We start from the raw sequence: 27,306 nt of genomic DNA, 5'->3' as shown, positions 1-27,306 counted from the left end.
CTAATAACCTTTCCACATCCAAGTGAGTCTGTTTCTGGCCACCAATGAGGTTAGACAGCACTGCTTCAAAATTATAAAAATAATCCAAAGGTCCAAACAAAAATCAGACAAAATGAGTCAAAGATGTAATTTCCAGATACCTCAGGAGATTTGGGTCTGAGCCCTGGTTTGCAGCTGAAACCCCCACGTGGCTGCAGGTGCCACCATGAGGTGGGGAAAGTGGTAAAGCAGCGCCTCCTTCTGTGGGGATATCTTCTCCATCAACCTCTGTTGAGGCTCTGCCCACAGGAAAAGACTGATTTCATTTTCCCTTATGTACCATATCCTCTGGCTCATCTCTGAGAAGTTTGCTCTCACTTCTCACTACCTGCAAGCCAGGAAATGTGCTTGGTTAGGTACGGCAGATTAGTTGGAGGGGGAACCTTCAGGCCCTGGGTGCCAGCCCATTACTTGGAAGTGAATGCTCTTCCCCCCTGCCCCCACCACGTGGCCCGGCGACCCATAAGGAGCTCACACAGACCACCAGGGAGGGACGGACGAAAGAGGAAGTTTATTGTGGGGATAGGGGTTTATAAGGCTTTTAGGAGGGTTAAAAGGGGACCAATTACAGGTTCAGGGTCTTACAGAAAAACCAATCAGGTAAAGAGTTAACAGCCAATAGGAAGGGATTAACAAAGGCCAGTGAGAAACATCTCAGGACATCTTCCCAGGGCACTCCTGCATGGGAGATAAGAGTCCTTCACAGAGGGTGTCGAGAAGAAGGAACAGTGACTTTGCTGAAATACAAAAAGCCATTTTGAAACGTTTAAACCACAGTTTCTCATATAATACAGATTTACTGCCACAGTTAGGGATAACCATTTGAATGTTCACCTTTGGAAACTTTTGTCAGACAAACTAACTCTTTGTTTTGGTGTGTCTTCCATTCCTGGTCTTGCCTAACCTTTCATCTAGTCTCAGATAAACCCAGGGTAACTTCAGATTTTCTTATTTGTATTCTTATATTCCATGAAAGTGTAAGTGGAAAAAAAAATTGATGTGCTGTGGAAAATAAGTGTGGCTGTACTTGGCAGTTGCAATAAAAGGATAGCTGAAGTAAAATAATAAAATGCAGGTGTGAAGTAGGGCATTTCCTTTAGATTGCCAGAAACACTGAGTTAATGTATATATTTATACCTGTAGTCCACACCTGTGTCGAAGTCTTCAGCACCTACTGCTGCAAAAATGAATTTGTCATGGAACTGGCTTGAACAAGTCTGTCATGTTTAGACCACAATGCATTTAGGGAATTAACAGGCTGGCTTACTTATTCTAGAACTACCAGTTCTTTTTCCCAGGATGCTCCTCTTGCCCAGAAGTGGAGGGTTATTTCTATCTACCTCTTTTACCAAGGGTGCTGGTTTGACTTGCTCTTGTTGACCTTTTGTGGTGGCACATCCCCCACCCCCACCCTAACCCTGTTGCCTGTCAGGTTTTACTTTGAATCAGATTATGTCGATAATGCCAATTCCCATCTAGTCTCTTCCATGGCCACATGATTAATGAGCAAACACCTACTAGACTGGCAATGTACTAGGGCTTCTGGACCTTTATTTTTAGTTTTTCTCCAGTGTTGAAGCTATCCCTGCCTCAAGACAAAATAATTTTTCTGGCATGACTTGGGCCAAAGTTTACAAGCTTGTCTTTCAGTATTCCTAAGATCACATTCAAGTGGAAGGTGCTGGAAGCATACTTAACAACATATGACAATTTCTTCTTTACAATAGCCATTGTTAGAAATAGTTGGAAAGAGGCTCACATAAATTTGGAGTTGGGTCTTTGAGGACCCCATACACATTTTCTTCGTGTAATCTCTAAATCAAGGGTGCATTATGGCAGAGCATAATTTCTCATCCATCCTACCCTTTCCCAGCAGCGCTGTATGCATCCTTTCCTGCATGCCAAACCCTGGGTAGAATCCAGCATCCCAGGTTTAACATTTGTGATTTTCCTGATTCCGTCAGTGTAATTGCCTTTAACTGGTCCAAAGCAGGGGTGCTTTATTTGGCAGTTCTTCAAAGAGCATAAGCCGATGCAGCTTTATTGATATATGCAAAGCTAAACCAAGCAACAGGAGCTGTAAACCACTACACCATGAGTAGTATATTACAGATGAGAGTACAGACGATTACAGACGATATGCCACTGTACATCCTGTAGCATCAGGAATAACTGGGGAGAGTGGGGAGAACAATAAACTAAAAAGATGCTATAGAGAAGCATCTGTCCAGTTTTTAAAGAACATGGTTAAAGTTATCCCTCTTCCTACAGTGGGGGGTGTGGAAAGCTAAAGCTTACCTTCTCAGGCACCTTTGACATCAAAATTCAATCATGTAATGATGTCAGTGAAGTCCTTCAAAAAATGTGAAGTCAGTATTCTATTTTAGAAGAAAGGGGAAAGAATTTGCAGGGAAAAAAAAATCTCACTGTGATTTTAGACTGAACCACCAGTAAAGGGATACAGGTTTTTTTAGTCTTCATAAATCCTTTATTATACAGAAAGGGCATAACATTAAAATCAGACATAGAATTTCCTAGAAGACTAAATCCACATCATTGCAAAGCTAACAAACAGTTGCTGAAATAAATGTTACCACTAGATGACAGCAAATATCTGTTTACTGTGACATTTTCCTACCTGTGAGCAGATCAATTACTAGAAGGCAAAAACAGGCAAAGAAATGGAGGAGCTGGGATAAATCCCCATTTGGAAACAAATTCTGTTTCTCATGGAGACAACAGTTTTTCATTGAGTAAAATTTACTTACTGGGTAGTAAATTCTTTTTTAGCCCAGGTAACATGTGGCTTTACAGTCTTAACTTTCAAGGAGTTGTCCTCTGAGATATTAGGCTTTCTGATAGTCTTGTTTGCAAACCGGAACTCCAGAAACGGCGTCAGTTTGGATTTTTACTCACCTTCCTCCAATTCCTTCTAAGGCAAATGCTGATCCCACAGGTGTGTTTTTGGGAACAAGTAGCAGAATTTTTACAAAGAGGCAAATAAAAATATTATGACTTAAGCAGCTTTATTTATCCAGGCTATTATTTCTAAGCAACCTGACCTAGTCGAAGATGTCCCTGCTCAGTGCAGGGGGTTGACTTTTAAAAACTATTTTATAATTCTGTGATTCTATGGTTATAACTGAGTCCTCCTGGAAAATACAGTTTAAATGTCACATGAATGTCCAGCCTTGGTTCAGGTAGCCCCCAATACACTGATGACAGCAATATCAGTCAACAACAATCAGGTCCCTTCATCTTGTTATAACATTAGAATGGCATTAAGTTGTTATACAACCCACATTTTAGACCAATATTTATAAGTAAATACAAGCAACAAGTGGGTTTTTTTTCATTTCTTAACAGGCAATACTCATCCTAGACTGCTTGATGCTTGATCTGTTACACTTGCATTCTTTTCCCAAAATTTCTATGGATGTTGGTGGATGCAGGACTGAGATCATGGTGCACTGGAGCACTGATGCCTCAAGCAGGTTGTCTTTGTGAAGCTGCTGGCCACAGCCAGACTTGGACTTCCTCTTTGTTCCCCTTACCTGCATGTTCACAGCTGGAAGAACAAAGGACCACATGTAGGGCATTGGGGTATAACTTTGTCATCATGTAGTATGCCACTGCCACTGTCAGTAACAGGCCATAAGCTTTGAACTGAGTGTGCAGCACATCAGGGCTGAGGTTTGTCACATCTGGTCTGGCAAATCTTTTCTTGGCCTGCCTAAAGTTTTGTGTGACAAAGAGAAACTGTGACAGCAGTTTCTCTAACTGGCCGTTGATAAATTGCTAATGTGTTTTACTTTTTTATTCTTATGTTACAACCGTAGTTTTTTACAGCTAGCAGTAATACGCTGCCATTCTGTGTAGGATGAGGTATTTATGGCTGTAATGCAATGAAGAAGGACAGAGAAACACGACTGATACAGAATCAGTGGCCTTCAGAAGTAGAGACAAGGACCTGGTGTAGTGGAGTACAGGCATGAGGTGAGTAAGAAAGGGGCACAGGCACTGGAATGCCACTGTTATAAACAATTCACCTACAAACAGTGCAGACTGGGACCTGTATATAGTGTATATAATGTATATATAATTTATATAGTAAATTTGGATGCAGTGTGAAGCTGCAGAGCAGTGCAGGATCAGCAAAGTATGGTAGCAAACGTACAAAAAATGATGCCTAAATGGATTTTAGGGAGGAAGAAGAAACAATGGACACTGCTTAGGCCAACACTCCTGGTAGCAGGAGTGGCCCATGAGAGGAGGCAGGTGCTGCTGCTGTGGGCTCTGCAGGGCACCTGGGCTGATCACAGCAGCAGAGAAACAGGGTGGCTCATGGGGACAGCAGGAGGCTGGGACCCCACCGCCAATCTTCCTGTCTCCTCTAGCCACATCCTGCCTACAGGAATTGGGAGGGGACATGCACAACAACCTGCTCCAGCGCAATGAGAGGTTATAAATAAGGATTAAAAAGTAAGAATCTAGTGCCAAATCTACCAAATTCAGAACTGCTTAAATTTTAAAGGGCATAATAAAACAGAAAAATTAAACCTCATCCATCTCCTTGGGCAATTCCTGAAGATTAAAACCGACGGGTGATATAAACAAATGGCACAAGAGTTAGTGCAAGGGCAACATTTCTGTTAGTTTCACATTTAATAGAGCTTACAAAAACATGTGGAAAGTAGAATACTGTGGAGAAAAACACTGTTATGGAAAGTTGATTTCTGTAGACATTTGATATTCTTGAAAGCACAGTGGTGATTAAATCATTGCAATTTGCCTCTAAGACAGAACCGCCTCTGCTAAGCAACAAAATGTGTGTGATTTGTTGACAAGATCATTTTGTACCTATTACTTCATGTGTTTTGATAGAGGGGCACAAACCACTATTATCCTGGGAGTTATTTGGCTGGGAAGTAAACCCAGGTGTGGGTGGCCACCACTTCTTTAGGAGAAGGTTCAGCTTGCTCCCTGCTATGACCCTCTTAGGACCTGCAAGGGGAGAAATGCTAACGCATTTCCTCACCAGACTCCTCCTCATCCCATCCTGAGCATCCCTGAGCTGCCCCACCATCCATGCCACCACAACCTCAGGACAGGACTGAGTGGTGCCAGCCTGTCCCCTCCAGTCTCCTGCACACTCTCACCTTAAACCAATTCCAGTTCCTTGGAGAAGGGCATCCTTGACATAACTCCCAGTAACACAAATATTGCAACCAGTTCACTGCAGGCAGCTTTTACTGCTGTCATTTACCTTTCCTCCTCTTTCCCTTTTGGCATGATGCAAAACAAGACTTAGGACCCCAGGCTGGACATGAAGAACAGACCGGAAAACACTGGTAAACAAATATCCCAGAAAAGAAAACAGTGGTCTTCTTGAGAGAAGAGGATAAAGATGAGGCCTTTGGCTGTGACACCAGTATCATTATGTGTCAAGAGAATGGAAGACAAAGCACTGGGCCTCCTGTCAGCTAGCAAGTACAAGAGGCGTACATACTCCCACCCTGCCTGGGAGCTGCTTGTTCTCCGTCCCAAGGGATCCCTGGAAATATGAAGGCAGTTTACAAGAGACAAGCAGAGACAAAGCCGTGTACATTGACTAAAGATTCTCTGACACTACCACTTGCAAGCAAGGCAGGTAAAGTCCTAGTGAGAAAGAGCAGCATCAAGATGAGCTATACATATTTCCGGCTGCAGAGATGCCCCACTACAGCAACAACAACAAAAAAATAACCCAGTGTACTGACAGTCATTGTGGGAATTTTAGAGTGTGTTGGATTGTGGGGCTGTAAGCAAATATTAAAATATAAGCATCTAAAATATGACAGTGGCTTTTGCCCTTATGACTCATGGTTGAAGCTCTTCTTATTAAATCTCTGAACTTTTTTTCAAACAGAAAGTTAATGATAGCTGGGCATTTCAGAGACTAATCTTTCTAAAGAGAACAGAGTTCTTCAATTACATGAGGCATTGCTAAAGATAGAAGGTATTTGATTACTTTCCCTATGACAAATGGCAGAATTAAAAAGAGCAGCAGAAAATACAAATGCATTATCCATAATTTTACGCATACACGATCTTATTATTCAGTCAATAACACCGATGGTAATCATTTGACAAATTTTCATGCAGGATTGTCATTTATGCAGTCCAAAACATATATCAGTGTGAGAACACGTATTAGTTTTCAAAATTAAGAGATGCAATTGCTAAGGTAAACTGTCACAGTATCACTCAGAAATATACCCACTTCACTGAAATGCCACCAAGCTCTGCTAAACAGAAAGGAACGTTGTAAGCAGGTTGTTCTTCCTTTTTACCTTGCTTTAGTTTAGAGAAAATAGTTTCTGGAAATTACTTCAAGCTATCTAAAATTACTTTCAATGTGAAGAATGAAGTCATGCCTGCTAACATATCCACAGGGAGACTGAAGAGCTCTATCTTAGTTAAGAACATGACAAATATTTTAATCAAATGAAACACCAACTCCTGACAGCAAAAGATTGTCTCCTTCCGCAGCTCTTTCAAAAACAAACTCCAAAGTCATATATTTTAATAAAAGTAAAATGAAAAATTTTAAGACTGTTGATAAGGCAATGGCCCCCTTTCTTTTTTTTTCATGTTGGGTATGGGACAAGTAACAGATCTCTAGAACCTAAAACAAATTTCTACTTATTTAGACATCAGCAAGCATTCATGTAGAACCATGTAGTAAGACTTCATTCTTCAGAATTGCATCTCCTAGTGTTTTGCTTAGAAACATTTTTAATTCCACATTATTTTTTGGAATTCACTCATTTTGCTTTCACCCAGCTGCAGTCAAAATATCTCTAAAGCTAATGGGAAAGGAAGAATACTGCAGATGGTACAGGGCAGGAAGTTCAATTCTAAATTGTAACGAGTACAGAGATAAAAAACATCAAACTAAGTTTTCAAAGCAGTGTCACAGAACCCCATAACAAATCACGCAGGGCAGCCTGGACAACACAGTGAAAATGTGCTGTTGCTGATCCCCCAGATCCTGGACTGGGAGGGTCGTGGCCTAGAAGATCTAAGAGTTCAGCTACATCCTTCAGCCCATTGACTATGTGATCAAACACTGCATTCACAGCTTTTATGCAGATAGCATATATTCCACGTGGTCTTGAGCCTCTGCTATCTATGTATTTTTAGTTTCATATACACAATAGGTTTAGTGGTACCTGGGATGAATATTCATTCAAAAATCACAATACAAGTGGAAAGAGATGGAAGACAGTTTAATAGTAAACACTAAATAATTTTTACTGTGATTACATCACTGGCAATAATAACTATTGCTTTATTTCAAGTAGTAGAAGACAGTTAGTTAGGGAAAGCACTAGGCTTCAAACACATTTACCATATCCCTATTACAATATTTCATGTATAGCATAAGCAACAGTCTTTTGCCTATCTGCACTTCTGCACAGGTGCATGATGTAACTGACATAACTTAAGCCAAATCCAAAATGGTAGAACTGTGTTTGATTCTAGACCATAGGAGCTAATGTTTAAGTAGTCAGTCAGCTTGGATTCTTAGGAAGACTTCAGGGTTTAACTGTTGTATAAACTGAAAAAGGACAGAGAAACTGCTATATCCCATGTCATTCAGTTTTCTCTGTCATAAACAGATTGTAGGATTAAGAATAGACATTTAATCTTTTCCGTAGTTTGATGTCAACTGTTTCGTTGTTCTTCTCTTACAGTGGCTATGAATACTTCTTTAATGGTCTCTTTGTCCAAGTTCCTGCCTGTAAAGAGAAATAAAATAGCTAACTGTATTTTAAAGTGCATCAGAAAAAATGCATGTAAGTTGCAACCTGCCAGTCTTCTCAGCAAACAAAATATTTATTATACAAATGAATGAGAACAGCAGTAATAAAATTAAGCTGCAGATAACAAGGTAACTTTAGATTTTATGGGCAACAGCAGACTTCAAGCTGTACAAGGGAAAGGAGGAAAAACTGGGTTATTTTTGATCATAAAACACTTTGCAAAGCAGAGATTAGTAAGTAGAAAATAGAAACACAGCACATTGCTATGAAGCTTTTGAGAAACAAAACTGATTTTACACATTTTAATGGCTATAATCACTTTCCTTACAGTTGCTGAATATTTGATTCATTCAAACCATCCCAATCACCTAATTTATAATTACGGATTTTAAAAATAACATTCAAGATGCCAAAATAATTTAAAACTACATGGAATTTTATCTTCTTTTAGTGTCACTAAAACAGATCATGTAGATCCATCTCATCTGGAATATTAAAACTGCAGGAAGTTTTGATGAATAAGCCTTTGACTGGAGGTTATGCTGAACATACTGCAATTATTCTGGTGAGTTTAATCTGGTTGCTTTTCATTGGACAAGTCACAGGACTGCCTGTGAAAAAACAGCTTCTTAAAGTCAAACAAGAAGATGTGTAATTTCCTCTTACCAATTAGAACTAGTCTATTTGTCCTCTTTTCATCTTCTTTCCAGGTTACTTTAGTCTCTTCCAGATCATAGAGCTCATGGACAGCTTGGACAATCACCTGATGAGATTTGCCTTGAATAGATACCAGTCCCTTATCAGAAAAATAACTGTTAGGATATATAAACAAACGTTCAAAAATAAAGTGTATAAGAGGGGGGAAAAAACCTTTGAAACTAGTCCCAGGAGAGAATAATATTTCTAGCAATATCACCTGTTAGTCAAAATAACCATGTATTATCATCACTTCTACTCATAACATACATTCTCACACCTCCTTATTTTGTTAGAGACTAATAACTACACTTAACCATACTGTGCCTTCTATCCCTCGTTTGGTCAGTACCTAGCATGCTTGGGCAAAAATAAAATGTCATCAGCTACTACGCCACCTTGAGCATATATATGGTGTATGACATGGGAGCCCATGAAAGCCTGACTGACAGCAATGACGTAAAATAAGCAAAATACTTGATTTCAGATTATTCTGATTAAGCTCTCATGCTCAACTTTTCTGAAATACAGTCTTTGAATACTGGAGAAAGAAGTGAAGTAAAACAACTAGTAAAAGAATTAGAAGAGATTACTGTCAGAGTGAGTCCATTAACCCCCATATCAACTGTTCTATTAAAGCAGTTTTCATCACTTCATAGTAAAACTTTCTGAAATATTCTAGTGGAACACATTCTGTAAAACATGTCTTATACTTCCCCTAAAAAAAAAAAAAGGTTTAAAATATTTAATATATAAAGGTCTGCATTTGACCTATCAGTTTGAATTCCATGTCTATTACTGCCCAAAGGATTATGACTGCAGATAAAATATAAATATAAAAGCAACAAACTTTGGAACCCATTCTGTAATGAATTACTTGGGGGTCATTTTCTTTGCCATATGGGACAGCTGGCTCTGTGACAGAGCCAGCACACAGCTTATCAGAGGTCTCAGATTTCCTAAAGAATTATTTTGATTCCAATGCTCAGCACAACGAAAACGTACTTGCACATGGCATTACTGTTTTCAGATGGCTTAAGGTGCATCAGTGGCTATTTTCTTCTATTTATCAGGAAGGGGAAGGCAAGGATATTCTAATTTTGTTGCTGAAAGAGCAAGAAAACAACCTGCCTTCCAATGAAATGAAAATAATTATGTTGCTATCTACAATGCACAAGTCTTCTCAGGAAACAAATCAGAGCATACTTTCTTTTATTTCTTACAGCCTACCAAATGACTGACTTGATTCTCATTTTTTAATTATTTACTTGGCAGCTTGGTATAAGGAAAATGATAATAAATCCTTAATTGTCATCTCTACTCCTCTCAAAACCATGCAGCTGAGAAACTTATGAAGTGCCCACAAAGATGAATCCTTACGAGATGCATCTTTAAAACTACAGTCTGACAATATTGTAAGAAGTTGTTAAGTGTAGATCACAACTAGTATTGCACTCCTACGTTATGCCAAATTCAGCTTCTGCATATTATTGCAACAACCATAATTACACCTAGCAATCTATAGGACCAATCTATGGTATCCAAACCCTAGATATATGAGATGGATGGAATCTTTCAAAGGAATAGAGATGAAAAATGGAAAGTAATATAACCATATCTTGATTATTAACTCTGCCACTGATGTTTGGGACTGTATATCTGCTCTCTCTCTCTCCAAAGCAAATAGGATCAATATTTGCTTTTATGCCAGCTATCTCCTTCTGAGTTGTCCCTGGAACAATGGCAATTAGCTATTCCCTACTTCATATGCTCTGCTACAGTGATCCAGTAACACCTTTGAAATGTCTGGTACTGACAAAACACTGCAGCTTTAGTTTTGTTGTAAAGAGAAAGAGCAGCTGATAATTTCTAACTAACCTTCAGTCTTATGACATCCATGGTGCGTCCAGTCTTATCTTTCACATTCTTTTCCCACAGAAGATTCTATGAAAAGAAATGTTGTTTTCATAAACAAAACAGCATTGGATGATATCTACAACATGATTTTTGAGTTGACAGTGATGTATTCCTTACCTGAATAAAGAGATTTAAGTTTTCCTCTTTTATATTTCCTGGAACTTCAAATGTTACTGTAGTTATAGCCTGCAAATTGAAAGATCCACTTATTATTACCTATTAAACTGAATAAACATCTCATTACAGTCATTTCAAAAGGTGTTCTTTGTAACTTGGCCTCATGAAAAATAGCAACTATATACCCATGTCAAATTAAAAAAAGAAATCTCTATCTCTGTTCTGCTCTAATTTTCTAAATTATGCTCTATCTTTTGTTACTTGTTTGGGTGTGCACTTAATATACACAATACTTTGAATAGTTTAATGCCATTAGCTTCTAAGATGCAATGTTTTGCTGTAGCTGATGTTTGTTCTCAAAGAAAGTCTACAAATCTTAATTACTGGACGCTAGTAAGCTCTATCTTTCAAATATGGATAAGTGCTGTATTCTTGGCATACTGATCTTCATGACAATTCTGTCAGACAAAAAATAATCAAGATAGTTTTCATCCATCTGCATAGATTCGGAAAATAAACATGTCTGAAGTTATGTTTCATTCCAAAGCAACCACTGGCTTACTGCTCAGGACTAATTATTATCAAAAGAGAATATGAAAATAAAACATGTAATATAAAATTAACAATTTATTTTAAAAAGAAATAATGTGTTTAATTTTTGTCACTATTACCTCTCAATGGCATGGAAGAATAAAGAATAACTTTCAGTACAACTTAAAATTCTTTCAAACAATTACTTTCAGTTGACTCATCTAACTTAAGGAAAAAAAATAAAAGCAACAAGCAGCAAATGTCTATCTAATGACCAAGTAAAGTAATCTAAACCACCAAAAGCCAACACAAGAGCAGCTTTAAAACACAACAGAAGTTCACTGGCTCCACACATAATGCAGTTTGCTTCTGCTGACCTTCCACATGAAGATAATAAGCACACACTATCAGCCAACAAGGACTTGCAGCCTACCACAAGAGCTGTTCTGCTCTCATTTATGCCTCGTCTGTCTCAACAATCATCTTAAATATGTGGGTGTTAAACTAAATAGAGATAGTAACAATCAACTCTCACTGTTTCCTACTGGTTGAATGGCTCCACACTACAAAACTAACAATAATCTTTTTAATAATACAAGGACGCTATAACTTGTAACATTCAGGAAGGCTTCTACCTAACTTGTTTAACTACTTTAGGGAATTATTAAGACTCTATAACTGAGTATGTTTAAGACTTTTAATGAAACAAAAACTGTGAACTTAAGACTGTCATAGCAATTATAGTTAAGCATGAAACTGATTTTATATTTAATCTTTAGTTCCAAAAGGAGATTTGCCTTTTCCTGTTTTCAAGACTAGTAACTTCACAGTCAAGATCTGCAGTTCAAAAAGAAAAATGAAGGCATTGTATGCATCATATTTTAAACTTAAAATTAAATTTAATCATAGCAAGTTTCTAGAAGGAAAGCACACTTTTCTAAGATAATTTACAAAAATAAAAGTTTTTATTTTTTTGCAGCCCTTGAAGGAACTGTTACCTATGTGTGAATCCCACCCATCTGGGGATACCCCAGGAAGGACTGTGACCCACAGTTGAACCACAAAGATTTTGTTTTGGACAGAAAACCTACAAGATAAAGACTGGCTACAAATTTAGGATTTGTTTCTACAAATATTAAAAAGAGTAGTGCTATTTATTTCAGTAATACCCTCTATGTGAATCAGTGAATGATGTGACTGTCTGGAGCAGTGGAAGCCTCTAAGCTATTTTTGAAAGTAAGACAATATAGCCATTTAGAATCTTGTCTAAAACAAAGCACGTTCTTTTATGTATCCTAAGTAATCTTCCAAATATCTTAGAACACATTACTTCCTAACTGAAGCCTTCTGAAAAGGTACCATAATCAGCATGCAAAGCTTGCAATTACCTTGAACAACCCTGTTGTTACAAAAACATGGAAGGAGTATTTTTGGTAATTACCTTATCCAGATGCGCATGTGTTGTCTTCACATGCTCCAGCTTTTTCTGCAAACTGAAAATAAGTAAAGTTAAATGTCACTTTTGAGTAAAGGTGGGCAAAGTGTCATTTCAAAATTTTAAAAACTCCAGTATTGCAGAGCAAAACTAAAGTATCAAAAATATACCCAGAAAAAGCTTCAACTGTTAATTCCATTTTAATCTCAAAATAGAAATGTTTGATTGTATTTGTTTGATATAGTTAACTATTTGTGTTAGAAAACTATGTTCTTTTAAAATATAAACAGAATCAGAGTCCTGATGTGCAGTGTCTTTGGTATTAAAAATATGTATACTTCAATGAGTATAGGACCCTGGATGTTCCTTTGTGTAAGAATATTGCCCATAAAAATGCCTACTCCTAATTTGATGACTGTAAAATTTAAGAAGCCTTTAATGGTGGGGAAAAGAGGCATTCTAGGCTACTGAAGTAACATTTCACATTCCTACTTCTCCCATCTTCCTTGCTTTGCTGTCTTCTTCTCATACTGCCCTCCACCGAACACAGAATTCTTGATCCGTTTCTGTGACTTCAGGGGATGTACAGACTGCAAGGTTCTACCAGTACAAATACACTGATCAGATGTTATACCTCTCTGCTATGCTGGCAGAAATCCTTACTGCAGTATGCAGTTAAAAGAACAATTTTATTAGTGTACTGGTTCTGTATTTAAGAACTGATACGAGGGTAAGCAATTTTCCTGTACAGAGTTCAACCATAAAGTAAATTGAACTTCTTGGTGCTTTTAGAATGTGTCTTTAAATGTTGACATTTTAGAGTGTTTCCTTTGGTTTAATATCAAATATCGAGAACCTCTAAAGGAACTATGAGTGAGATATGAGAGAAGACTAGACTGAGGAAAGCAAGAAAGTTTTGGTTTTGGGTTTTTTTGTCAGCTACTTAAGAACTTTCTCAGATTTGAAGAATGCAGCATTTCCTAGTAAACCTTGCAGACCACCACCTAATATTACATGTAATCAGATCCAGCTATCAATTGACATTATCAAGAACAATTCTTTTCTGGTTCACATCTTCTTACTGTTTTATCCCATCTATCTTACTGTGTGGCTTCAGGACAAGTCAATTTAGTTAGCTGACTCATTATAAGAACTCAGGACATGGGTTTATGATCTGGCTTATGAACTAATATCTATCTATTGCCCTTAAAGGATATATTGGCCTTCCTTTCTCTTGGATCCCTAGTCTGTAACTTCCCTGGTGTTGCCATTGGTACCAATCTCAGTGGGCCATTTAAGGAGCACAAAAGAAACAAACACTACTTTTCACTGATCAGACAAAAGCCGACGGCTGTAAAAAAAATAAAAAAAGAAAAAACAAAAAAAGGGTAGCACTTGGGATAGTACTGCACCAGTTCACAGGGAAATCTCATAAGCACCTTACCTACTAGAGGTTACTAACTTGCATGTCCTGCAGTTCTCCCTTCTGTGAGTAAGGAAGTGGCTACAATTCCTTTCCTGACATGAACAGTCTGCATCTAGGAAGAAAAATGAAGCTGATACTGCCCTTGGCTGCATATTCCTTCCTTTCCTTTATGATTACTCCAGTACTTCTCATTCTCTTTGCTGAACAACTTAACAAATAAACAGAAAGCCCTTTACCCTTGCTTCCAGTTTTACTTTTGCATCCATCCAACATGCTGAAGCATGCAGTTGGCATTAAAAAAACCCAGGACAATGGAACACAGTAACCAGAATTTGCAGTGCCTTTGTTTGCTGTGGAACCTCAGTTCTTCATTCTTTTCTGTGAAATCTAAAGAGGCCTCCAGGTCATCAAGATGTCACTTTAAAAAGTGACTAAATTCGAGTTTTTAACAAAAACTCAAATGTGAATTTGAGCCAGGATTTGAGGGTGTCTATTTCATATATGTATTTATACAATGGTTATTATTTCTAATAGAACACAGCAAAATTATCACCCTACCTTATTCCAGATAAACTGTCAAAAGCATGTAGGTCCAAGACATTGGAGAGATCAACTCTAAACAGAATGAAAAACAAAAGCTTTGTATTTTAGATGCATTTAAATATCATGTATACTTAAATAATAATTTTTAAAGGGGTTCACTGAAGCTTTGTTTTCCTGTCGATCAGACTAATGCCATACATACTTAGCCTTATTGTTGGATGTTGGTGGTTGGTACTGTTTCCTACAAGGAAATGCTGTGTTTATTTACACAGTAAGTACAGAAACAAAATTTTTAAAAATACAGCAAAATACAAAATATTTCCAAGAAATATGATAAAATCCCCTATAATGGATGCCTGAAAAAAACCCTGATTTTCCCTAAATGGGAAAAGGAATCCTGACTCTCTCAAGACAGACACAAACCCCTGGAATATATGTAGCTTATACTGACATGCTGTTAGCAAAGAAAACTGAAATAACTATATGAGGCAAGTGCTACTAAGTGGAATTTCAACTCTAAAATCTGAAGCAGACAAATGAAAAATTTAATACAGAATAGACAATTCTGATCATATTTGCTTGTAAGAACAGCTATGTATAAACTTGCATAAGAAACTTTTTTTTATAAAGAAATATAGACTATAGGTTTCACTGCCAAAAGGAATTGATAGCTTATCAAATGCAATTAGTGGCATGTGGCTAAATAAAAAGAGGATGAGAGGTTTAAAAAAGCCACCTCCAGAGCATAGCCAGAATTATTAAACTTTTACATTCAACAGCAGTTTTACAAAGCAGTTTCTAAGATAAAAGATTTATAATGTAATACACAAACAATTCCTGTGTAAAATTCATGACCAGCTCAGTGCCAGTTGTTTGTTCTCAGTAGCTGTCTGAAAAATCATACCAAAACTCTCAAGGAAGTGCTATGTTAGTCCCTTTTAAATGTGGGCTTTTGAGGGACAAACTCTCCTAATTAAAAAAGATATGTTCTCAAATAACATTCCAATAAGTTAATTTTGCGCTTATTTCACTTTTGGAATGTTTAATTGTGGAAGAGACATTATGTGTCATTTACTAAAGAATATTTACAAGTAACAAAGAGTCGTCAATGAGGACTGAATCTGAGGCCCACTTAATCTCATATCCAAAATTTAGTGCTGGTTGGCATCAGATGCCAGAGAATATGTTAACACATCTCATACTGGATGTCTTCCAAATGGACATTTAAGACACAAAGCATGGTATTAATACCTTCTTCAAAATTGGTCATTCCTGATCACTCAACAACTGCAAGTTCTTTTGTCTACATTTTCCAACTACATTTGACAACAACTTTAAAAATTGAAGTATATTTTATTATGCCTACGATTTTCCCTTTAAAAATTGCTTGAATCAAGAACCTGTATTATGGAAACATTTATCACAATGTAGTCAAATAACTGATGTAAAAGTACACAAATCAGTCCCTAGCAGTCTGGAAGATACACTGTTCTCGTAACATTCCTGAGAGTACAATATCAATTTAACTCCTTATTAAAGAAGAAATCTGAGTCAGAATTTCAATTTAAAAAAAAAACAAAACTGGTGCAATGATTTTCCTCATTCTTATAAACTTCCTTCCATTGTTTTCAAAGTAATTTTGCAGTAACAACTCATTTGCAGCAGCAATCATGAGAAAAATATTTAAGCTGACACAACAGAAAGAAAACACTATATTGTGTATGACCCATTATTAGCTCATAGACACTGCGGCCTTGCAAGCTGCTCTTCAGTTATAAGACCTGGTTAACAGTGTGCCCTTGTGGCCAAGAAGGCCAATGGCATACTGGAGTGTTGCCAGCAGGCTGAAGGAAGTGACTCCAGCCCTAGCGAGGCCACATCTGGAGTGCTGTGTCCAGTTCTGGGCTGCTCAGGACAAGAGAGACATGGAGTTCCCACAGCAGGTCCAACAGAGGCTACGAAGATGATGAGGGGATTGGAGCATCTCTCTTACAAGGAAAGGCTGAGGGAGCTGGACCTGTTCAGCCTCAAAACAGATGGCTGAGAGGGGCCTCATCAATGTATAAGAGTATCTGAAGGGGGGGTACCAAGAGGATGGAGCCGGGCTCTTCTTGGTGGTGCAAACAATAGGACAAGAGGCAATGGGCAGAAAACCTGATGCACAGGGAGTTCACCTGAACACGAGGAAGAACTTCATTACTGATTCTTTACCAAGCACTGGAATAGGTTGCCCAGAGAGGCTCAAGAACCCTCTGGATACAATCCTGTGCCATGTGCTCTACAATGACCCTGCTGTTTGATCAGGGAAGTGGGACCAGATGACCCACTGTGGTCCCTTCCAACCTGACCCATTCCATGAGTCTGCAATATGAAAACTAACAAAAAAAAAAAGAAAAATACATTTTTACTTATTTAAAAGAATTCTTTTATCTGGATGTTTATTCATAAAATTAATATTGAATTAAATATTTCTAATTCAATAGTTTTTCTTTAAGCAAGCTGATCTAATAGAACACTTAAAACTGTCACAAAAGAAGCAGGATCTAGTACCTAGTAATACTGGCCATTTAATACCTTGATCTTTGTGTCTCTAGAATTTTAACAAGTCCATTTATTGACCTAAAATAAAACAGAAAAATCATTAGTTAGATGAAAATACAACTGTGATATATTGCTTGAATATGTTAACCATGGACAGCACCATGTAAAATAGCACCCCAACTCTGTTATCAACCTGTAGGTCAAACCAAGACAATTGGTTTGAGATAACTGGTTTCCCCTCAGAGTTGGGAAACTACAAGTTCTGACAAGATACTACCAGTGAGAACAGCATTTTCTTATCCAAGGCTCCTCAGGATACGCTGTACTGGGTCTAAGCATTTTTACTTTCAGATTTCAAACAACTATACAGTTGTAAAGTATTTAAAAATTTAAATATTCTATTTGGGTTGTCATGGTATTGATAGAAAAGGGTCATGTCTTTGATCACTAATTTGATTCACACTGGTTCAGATTGGTTCCTCTGCTCCCATGACAATTTTTTGTGACTTCCTTGGTATATCTTTGCACTTCCTAGTGAATTCTCAATTACCATCAGGGTTTTTTTTCCCTGATGCTAATTCTGAAAAATGGCAACAGATGCCCAGAAATGTAAAAGTATGGACACTTAAGACAAAGGCCTGTACTTAGTAAATAACATCAGATCTTACCTAAAGAGGCAAACTGCTAAGGCTGTATAAGCACACAGAAGTACTGAAATTCCATTAGAAAGAGGCAGTCTCTTTTCCCTTACAAGCTAACAATTTGTGTCAATGTAATCATGAGATCTAATTTCTGTACCAACAGCAAGAAGTAACTAACTATGTTTAAATTAAAATAATGTTATGGTTATACCAAAAGCTTCGTACCTCACAGATGTTCTGACTTTATTCAATTCTTCCTCTGAAACCAAATCTGTTTTATTGATAATTATAAGATCAGCTAATGCAACCTGCCTGTGTATTAAAAAAAAAAAAGACAATGTGAACAAACACTATATCTGTAAGGCAGAAACATCATCTCTCCCATGGCCCCAAAAAATAATATGAACTTTGTTAATACAGAAGGGCAAGCATTAATCAAACTATGATTAAAGTACTACTGGCTTCTCCTTGAGGTGTTATTCTATGTCCTAAGAGACCAAATCAAAGCTTGCTAGATTTTTTGTTTCAGGGTGTTTTTTTCAAGGGTTTTTTTTTGTTTGTTTGCTTAGATGGGTTTTTTACATCATCTAATCCAAAGTGCTTACTGATCTAACAACTTCAGAAGTTCCTATCTCTCTTGCATGCAGTCTTTGTAAAGTGATACTTTAAGTCTCTTCGCTTTATGAAAACTTCAGTTGTTACAATTATACTTAATTATTGTGGCTCCACATCTATCAAAAAATATTCCTCTACCTCCAGTTCTACTTTGAGCATCAGATAGATCCTAACATGAAATTTTTTCTTCCCCCCCCTACACAGGTGTTTTCCCCTCACTTACGCAAAATCCCATCACTTTTAAAGCAGAAGAGTCAGATCTTGGCAGAAAGATCAAATGGAGCATGAAGTCACTTTTCTATATTCTGCCTCATTACACCATAAACCAACTTTGGTTTAAAGCAAAGGAGGAGAAAAAAACCTTATAAAAGAAAAAGAAACCAGTTCCGATGAACTTCTATACAGTGCAATTCCTAACTGTGATATATATAATTAATTTCTACATCCATACCGAGATGCTTCATTGACAAGGCCTTCTGGCTTCTCCTCTGTCAAGTGCTAGATAAAAAGTAAAACAATTGGATTAATCATATTCTAATTACATTTAAATTAATTTGAAACTAAGGGAGGTCAAACCCAATTCAGCTCAGGTTTTTCGACAAGGTATTGAGGAAGATGGCACCTATAATTTTTTCTGAAAATTATGGTGATAAAGTATATTTATACATTCACCAATACAGAAGCTTATAATTACTTTTATGAAAACTATTCTAAATAATTTTATTATTATAATGCAAAAGAGTTGAAAAACTGTATTATATTTTAATTACTTTTCAGCTTTATAATGCAGTAAAAAAGTCACCATAACATACAGTAACCATGAAAAAAATGAAAGTTCAGTAGTTTCACAAATCAGTGTGACCTCAATTATCTGTTAAAAATGGGTTAGGCTTGCAGTACAGTATTTCATATGCATAACTTGAATCACACTCCTTTTCTCTGAAAGAGCTGACAAACTTTACTTTGACAGCAAAAACTGGTAACCCTTTTTCCAGGTTTGTATGAATAAACCACTACTCCTTGGCAAGTCTGCCCAATATCAGAAGCTTCTGGTCATGCCGCACGAGTTAAGTATCATCTGCAGTTTTGTGCTCCACTTGTCTGCCCAAGCTAATGTCCTCAAAGAAGAATCAGTGAAAGGGAGAAAAATTCCTGCATCTCAAGCAGTAGCCTGAAGTTTAGCAATATAAAGCCTTATTTAATTTAGCCACAGCAACAGACTATGCTGAAGCAGCAAAGGTTTAGCTTCAAGTTATTCTCTGCCCCTTAACATGGAGGCAGCAATCTACAGGAGAGAAATGTTACAGACATCTGGAGGAAGTAAAACTTTAAACCAACACTGTACCATTAGTAAGAACTCGCCACTTACACCTCTGGGAAGACTAGACTCCTTGCGTTCCTCCATCAACTATAAATACACCAGGAATATTACTTTAAAATTTGACTTTCAAGATACAGAAATATCAAATTAAAGTGGAATTAATTGTCATGGAAGATATATAGATTAAAAGAAGAAACCCAGAAAATTGGTTTTTTCTTCGAGTGGAATTATCAGGCATCTAACAATATTTTACTTGAAAAACAAAAATAGATTATTGAGTGAGTCTGTCACCTTAAAACAAATTAAAGTGCTTTCTGATTTTGCACAGCCTAAGCAGAGTGTAACTACAAGATATCTGTCAGGAAACCTCTCCTCTGACCTTTTCTTTGTATTCCTCTGTGTATTGATTCTATTGAATTACATGTTGTCAGATTTGTTGTCCTGAAAAGAACAATGTCCATAGTCGAGATGTCAAGTCGGGGAAGTAGACAAATGCGACTTCAAGTTGTCCAGCTGTTCGCCCTCGATTAAAAAACTGAGTATTTCAGATTGCTGGGTGACAAATTCATTACAGTGATAACCCATGATATCAATTACCACTTCAGTTTCAATTTAGCTGACTGGTCACAGGGCTATTTGTCAGCTTTTCTTTTGATGGGTTAGTTCTTCAAAGCATGACAACTTAAATTGCAGCCTATTATCTCAATATCATTACCTGTACAGCTTTCAAAATTCTTTGAATCACAAGCAGCTGTTGAGGTCAAGCTTTGCAATCAGAGGAATTGCTCAAGTTAGCACATCCTTTATACAAGGCAAAAGTTGTTTACTTGGTATATAACTGAGAAAATCTGGAATTCCTACTATTGTGAGTAAATGTCAGTGTTTTACAGGCTTCCTGACTAGATAATGTAAGAGCTTTCAGTGAGCTGTCAAAGATAACAGTACATTGAAAAATCGAATGTTTCTAAACATTTTTGTGTTGTTTCTGATATATTACTTGAAAGTTTAAATATTTTTAAAATTATTTTTCAAACAGTAACAATGTAGTGCTGCTACGTGCAACACAATTATATTTCATTCAAGACAAGAAGTCAGTATTACATGAAAAGAAAGACAAACAGAACAACATTTCTGCAAGTAATAAAACACATCCTAATTAGTATGTGGGCACTCTGCTGAAAAGGGGCTGACCTAAGACACAACATGATTTCTTGTGATGGTTGAGCTGATTTAGAAGATGGTTCTTGCTTAAAAGGGCCAACCCTTTCCCCCATGTAAAATGCAGAAATATTAAAACCACTTCCATAGCATGACGAACTTTTCAAACCATGGAGGCATCTTTTCTTGTGGTTACTTTTATTTTGAATCCTGCAAAATTAATACCCAATCGAGGCAGTAATTTCCAAACTTATTATGTTGCTGATAACTATATTAACATGTACCTATTATAAAAAAAAAGTTGAACTATTTGATTTAATCATAATTTTTTTGTTAATCAAGTTCACTGTTCTGTATGTCTGTTTTTACACTATACTTTATATAAATTACTCTAATGCCTACCCTTTTTGTCTGCTTCCATAAAATGAAATAATAATTTCATACAATGCAGTACCAGGACACTGGTGTTTTCATCGCCACAACTGCCATTACATCAGCACCCTTCCCAGTCTAAGCCCTAACTCAATTGTTATCACATTGGTATGCCTGTTCTCAGTCCTCTCCTTTCAACTAACATGGACCAAAGACACTCTGCAAGACCAATTTCTTCACTGTTTTTACAGTAATCCAAATGCCTATTTGGAATAAAAGCAAGATTCCTGAGTGAAGTGATAGAACTAGAAGGAACCAAGTACTTAGCAACCTGATAACTCTTAGCAAACATTAGTTGTGTCAGTAAGAATCTAAAGTCCTATGAATATCAGTAACCCCTTGTTCCCATTCAAAACACAGTACTAATGAAACATCCTCATTCACAGTAAGAATTACAGCTACTGTAAAAATTAATTCATCCACAGAAACATTATCGCAATAGGTGTTCTAATGCTGCAGTTTTAAAACATGTAATAAATCCAGTAACTTACCTGCAATCCATGCTTTGCGTCAACAACACATAAAATTCCTAAAAGAAAACATTAAAATGGAATAGAAATTTGCTGAAAGCAGGCGACAGTTTTAACAACTGGTAAACAATACCAGCACATTTACAATTGGTTATAATAAAATGGAAGCATTGAAAGTATCTGAACTCTAGACTTGTCACCCAAACATTTTTTTATTTGTCACTCACATCTGTGGTAACAAAATGTCTACAAAACCAGGTGAGATAAATTCTCACAAAGTGGATGCCTCTTTTTCCACAACAGCAAATTGGCAAAGGTATGCTTTTACAGGATATTGAAACAAATTAAGAGAACTGTCTGAGGTATGCAGATATTCTAAGTGACCAGGAATTTGCAAGTCTCTGGCAGAATTTTAGGAAGCTCTTTCTTATTCAACTCAGTGTTTCCTTCCTTGGGCAAATGGGTATTTCACAGACTGACCAAAGCATTGGTAGGACATTTGTTTAAGCCAAAAATTAAATATTTTTTCCTACATTAAAAAAATGCCCTTGAACTACATATAGTGATGATTTATATTTCAGTAAATGCAGATTTTTATTGGAACACAGCAAATACTAGAGCTAACAAGAGTCCAGTAGGCAGAGAAAGCGAAAAACAAAAGGCAGAATCATCCAGATGTTGACAAGTCACGAGTTCAGAAAAAAGGAAACCACTTAGGAAACATTGCATGGGGGGGGGAGAAAGAAAAAGGAAAAAAGCATGCTCTAATATTACTCATAAATAATGTTTTATAACATCTAGCTAATGAGGATCAAGAGACAATCAAGATCTCTCCATATCTGATCCCCTGGCAAAGCACTACAAAACTTCTATTGGATTTAGCAAACTGAAATATTTTGTCAAGGAGACAAACAAGCATCAGAATAAGCAAGGGTATCTCTGTGGCCAAAACAGATGTGAGAACCAACTTCATGCATTTCAAACATTGTCTGAAACCCTGCCTTAAATGCTAAGACTATATTACACCAAACGCAGATACGGAATGCAAATACATAGGAAAACAAGTTTGCACTTCTTACCATCAAGGTAGATGTCACTTCCTAGTTCAGAATCAACCCAGAACATGGAGGCCACAGCTCCTAAGAAGTGTAGTATACATACAGTTGCAAAATTGAGATTTTCCAGTAAACTACCACCATGCAGACATTTCATAGAAAAACTGCATTTGTAGTGCTGTACTTGAAATTGCTCTCTTCAAATTCAGAAATCACAGATGTCAAGTACCCTGTGTCAAGCCACACATTTGACCTAACAAAAGCTACCAAAGCATTGCACTGGTGTACACGTCCACAGCTATGACTACAAAAAGCTTTAAAAATCTTTAAAATCTTCATCATTTCTAAATAGCCTGTACTTCCCCTCTTCATCTTTCAGCCCCTGTTTATAGGTCATGGCACAGAGATACACACGTCCACTCCCACCCCACCAGCCAAAAAGGAGATATCCACTGAATTTCCATGAAGATGAGGTGTTTCTGAATAATGAAACACACAGTACTCTGTCTTTTTTTGTACAGTAAAATGTAAAATGGCAAATGTTAAATTGACAAGTCAGGAGAAAAAAAGAATTAGCAAGTATTTGGACAAGTGGGACCACATCCTATCAAAGACCTGGAATGTGTGACCTGACACCTGTACTACACATGGCCTAGGAGTAGGCTAATCCTTTTTTCTGCTAAAATAGCCCTGTAAAGCAGATTCTAGTTCAAACTCCTCTGCCATGGGCAGGGACACCTTCCACTAGACCAGGTTGCTCAATGTCCTATCAGGCTAAGACTGTTGAACATGTCAGAAGAAAAAAGAAAAAAATCAGTAACTAAAGTCATTCCAACACCTAAAATTGCCCACCTGAAGTGATAAGATGCAGTCCTTCAAACACCACTCTGTATCAACACCAAATACCTGTCAGTTGTTCACAGTGCTTACTCATGCAAGATATAGCAAGGGCGACAACATGTAATGGTTTTCTGATATCTATTGATTTTTTTCCAAAATGCTTAATAGTTTTCCAATTTGATTCAAACAGAATTTGTGTGTAACAGAGGCCAAATCAATATCCTGTCTTTTGAAGAAAATTACTTTACCATGACAACTATTTAGCTTTGAGCTGAAAGGCATCAGTCTCCTAAAGGGGAAACAATTGGATTTCTGATAAGAATTTCCTTCACTCTCCATCAACAACACATTTTTAATTGGGATGGTTTGGATAAAATTGTTTTAGATAGTTATTATTAACATGAGCTTAAGTTTAAACACCTTCTTATAATAAATATCACTAAAGAGTACACAAAGACTTTGTAAAATGTATTACTGCTCTGTAAGAAGAATGTATTGGTCTGTTTCACACTGTATTTTAGGACTTCACAAAACATAAGGCCTATCACAATCAGTGTAACAATACAATAGATGATAACAATTTACATTTTAAAAGGAGCAATGTAGAACATTAAAAGTCTACTGAAAACTACTAGTTTCAGAGAGTGCTCCTCTTCTCTAAGACCAGTGTCTTTTCTTGATAGAAATATATTTTAACTGGATTTCTGTTAACCTTTAGAGTCAATTAGGAGCAACTTCAACAAAACAAAACACAACTAAACAACCCATACACAATCCCACATCTGCCCTTATCCAATTCATTGGAGTCTACACAGCAATCAAAGCATATATGCCTGACAACTCACCATTTTATATTACATTTTGCAAAGTGAACTGACTGGTGAGCAAATAAACATTCCATAAAAACAGAATAATTATCATGGTTATTAAAGTCAGAATGTGAACTACCTGGATCTGCCAAACCAGTTGTTTCTAATAATATATAGTCAAATTTTCCTCTCCTTTGCATCAAGTTCTCAATAGCCTTCACACCATTGTCCCTGTAAGAAGAAACAAACCTCAGAACAGAGAAAACAAGCTAAAACGTGCATTAACATGTATCTTCTGATGCAGAACACAGTGTTAGTATCATCAAAGCCAAAGTCCTGAGTCAGGACTTACAGTCTACAATGAAAATTTAGTCATCATATTGCTACTATAATATTAGGCAAATTTTAGTTTTCTATTTTATTTTAGTCTGAAAATAGTACTTGCCTACTCTCACCAGGCATAATAAAGGTGACTCAAATGAAGATTTATTTTCAAACACTGAATACTCTGTAAAGGACAGTAGGGACCTGTGTAGATATGTAATATATCTGGGTTGGCAGCTGAGATTACAGAAAAAAGGGATGGGGTGGAACTGAACCACGTTCCTCTTCCCACCTTTCCATCTCACCTATACCAAAATTAAGATGTGCCATTTACTCAAATCGCAGCTGATGAAGTCAGCCTGAAGTAGAAATTTATAGCATAAGAAACAATGTATATAGAACATAGTAGCAATGGTACCCTTCCTTACACTCCAGCAGAACACAATGCAATAGGGACTTCCGTTTACCACTTATTACCTATTATTAGCTTAGGCACAGGACCAATTCTTCCAAATTTTTAGGACAAACACGCCATGACTTTTATTATAAGGTTAGCACAAACAATCTAGCATTCAAACAAATAGGGTAAAAACCATGCCAAAGAAACAAATACTCTCCTGCTTTTTAACATGACCATCAGCTTACAATTTTGAATATTGTGTTTCATTAGGTTGCAAAAGGTTCTCCATTCACCCCTTCTGATGTATACAATATGCAATATACAATATGCAAGTATTAACCACCATACAGAGAAAGAAACACAGAGTAACGTGAAAACTGGAAAACCTGAGTCCTAATTCCAGCCTCCTTGAATCTTTAGCTCTCTATATGCAAGTACATAATACTAATAGAAGAGGGACAGAATAGAAGAGCTCTCTACTCTCCAATACCCCAATAGCGTATGCACCAGTATTTAGATTAGTTTTCTAGAAGACACTAACTCCACATCAGTAAGGCAACAAAAGGAAATAAATTTCTATCTCCCTAATTCCAATTCTTGTTTCATCTGACAAAAGTCTCAATCAATACTACCCTCAGTTTTAGGAACTAAATCCTGGATATCTTTTCCTTTCCTCAATTCCCCCCAAGACTCACTGTAAGAACTTGTACAACAGTCATTCCTTACTTTACTGAACAGCACAGGCAGCCATTTCTGAGCTCCAGCCATTCTTCATAGAGTTCTCCCCCTTGACTGATTGCCAGAGATTTCTCCAAGGCACTTCCTGAAAATACAAGTAGTACTATATTTTTAATCTACAATCTTGCATGCCAATGCCTGTAAGAGAAAGAAAAAGATTCAAGTTGGTACACATTACTACTCTTAAATTATATTCTTTTCTTCTGAGACCATGCTTCTGACATGTGCTTTGGAAATTAGCATTTTCCATTTTATGACAAATTTAAAAGCCAAGGTAAAGTTGGTTCTACAAAGACCAAAACTCACAGGATGATGTACATCATAAGTGCCACAAACTTTGCTAAAAGAAAGGGAATTTAGCCAGTGCCTCTGTATCAAATAAAGGATCTGTCTCTACATTTTATTTAGGCTCCAGGGCCAGAAAAACAGCATGCATCTTTGCTGATGAAAACAAAGAAACAAAGAGCCCAGCACCAACACAGAGCAAACTGTAAGCACCTCTGACTACGGCACAGATAGAAAATTACAGCCATAGCAATTAAAAATCCTGAAAGCAAAGAGTTCAAAGAACCATAGATACCAAGCACACGTTTCCCCCCATTTCTTGGTCTAAGATAATTTGTGATCTGTAAATGGCTCAGGGGAAAGTAAATAAAATATTATCTACCACCACGTTATTTTAATTTCCATTTGCTTGAAACTGGGTTGGACAAATGGAGGTATAGCACTTCCAACAGGGTGATATATTCATTTACTTTACTCTGAGAGCCTGAATTTAAGTGCAAAACAGATTAATGTGTAGCACTGTTTTAGGAACACCAGCAAAAGGATTTTCTGCACTTCTGAAGACTATGGGGTATATCAATAATTTCATTAATGGATTTCAAATTACAATGGTCTTGATTACAGCAATTTTATATACTTGTCATTTTGTGGCAAAAAAAAAGTTTCTGCATGTTTACATACCTTCTCCAAATTCATTCAGGATAACTGCTATTCTTTTATTATGCTGTTCTGTCAGTATGTAATTTAGAAGAGTAGTTTTCCCAGCTCCTAGAACACAGACCATATTTCTATTAAAATGTAAAAAAAAAAAAAAAGGCTTAAATTTTCAAATAAAAAACAAATACTGTTATGCACATGCACAGTTCGGGTAAATCTCTTCTGAAATATTAGTTCTCGTTCTAATATCCTACATTCTATTGTAACGATGTAGAAATTAATTTGTAGAGATATTTGACCTCATGGACCCCATTAAATCTCAGTCTTAAATCATGCATTGTTTTCCACTCACTAAGTGTCAGTGCTTGATACAATTCAAAAGTCCACTGTGAGCTTGGCAGTCTTTTCACAGAAAACTAACTTTTGTGTTTTTTCTTAACAAAAGGCACACTTTATCTTCTCCCTCCCATTGCCTTCTCTGACAACTCTTCTGTCGTTAGCAACCACA

The 27,306-nt window shown here is 36.8% G+C and overlaps 2 protein-coding genes across 2 annotated transcripts; both read right to left on the bottom strand.

The window, feature by feature from the left end:
* Nucleotides 1–7,293: 7,293 nt before the first annotated feature.
* Nucleotides 7,294–25,935, bottom strand: LOC103755734 (COBW domain-containing protein 1). Its single transcript, XM_018070427.1, has 13 exons — nt 25,845–25,935; nt 24,534–24,625; nt 22,770–22,829; nt 21,712–21,749; nt 18,761–18,807; nt 17,920–18,006; nt 17,087–17,131; nt 14,528–14,584; nt 12,550–12,601; nt 10,578–10,646; nt 10,422–10,487; nt 8,514–8,643; nt 7,294–7,823 (listed from the first exon to the last, which is right to left on the bottom strand). The coding sequence occupies exons 2-13, from the start codon at nt 24,592–24,594 to the stop codon at nt 7,750–7,752; spliced, it is 786 nt and encodes a 261-aa protein (XP_017925916.1). The 5' UTR covers nt 24,595–24,625; nt 25,845–25,935; the 3' UTR covers nt 7,294–7,749.
* Nucleotides 25,841–26,925, bottom strand: LOC115307369 (COBW domain-containing protein 1-like). Its single transcript, XM_029959042.1, has 2 exons — nt 26,823–26,925; nt 25,841–25,941 (listed from the first exon to the last, which is right to left on the bottom strand). Exons 1-2 carry the CDS (start codon nt 26,923–26,925, stop codon nt 25,841–25,843), a joined length of 204 nt encoding a protein of 67 aa, XP_029814902.1.
* Between the last annotated feature and the right edge of the window lie 381 nt (nt 26,926–27,306).

The sequence above is a fragment of the Manacus vitellinus genome, unplaced genomic scaffold (genome assembly GCF_001715985.3).
Source record: "Manacus vitellinus isolate BGI_N305 unplaced genomic scaffold, ASM171598v3 scaffold_18_pilon, whole genome shotgun sequence".
Classification (NCBI taxonomy): domain Eukaryota; kingdom Metazoa; phylum Chordata; class Aves; order Passeriformes; family Pipridae; genus Manacus; species Manacus vitellinus.
Note: the sequence above shows the minus strand (reverse complement) of the source record. Positions and strands in the feature narration are given on the sequence as shown.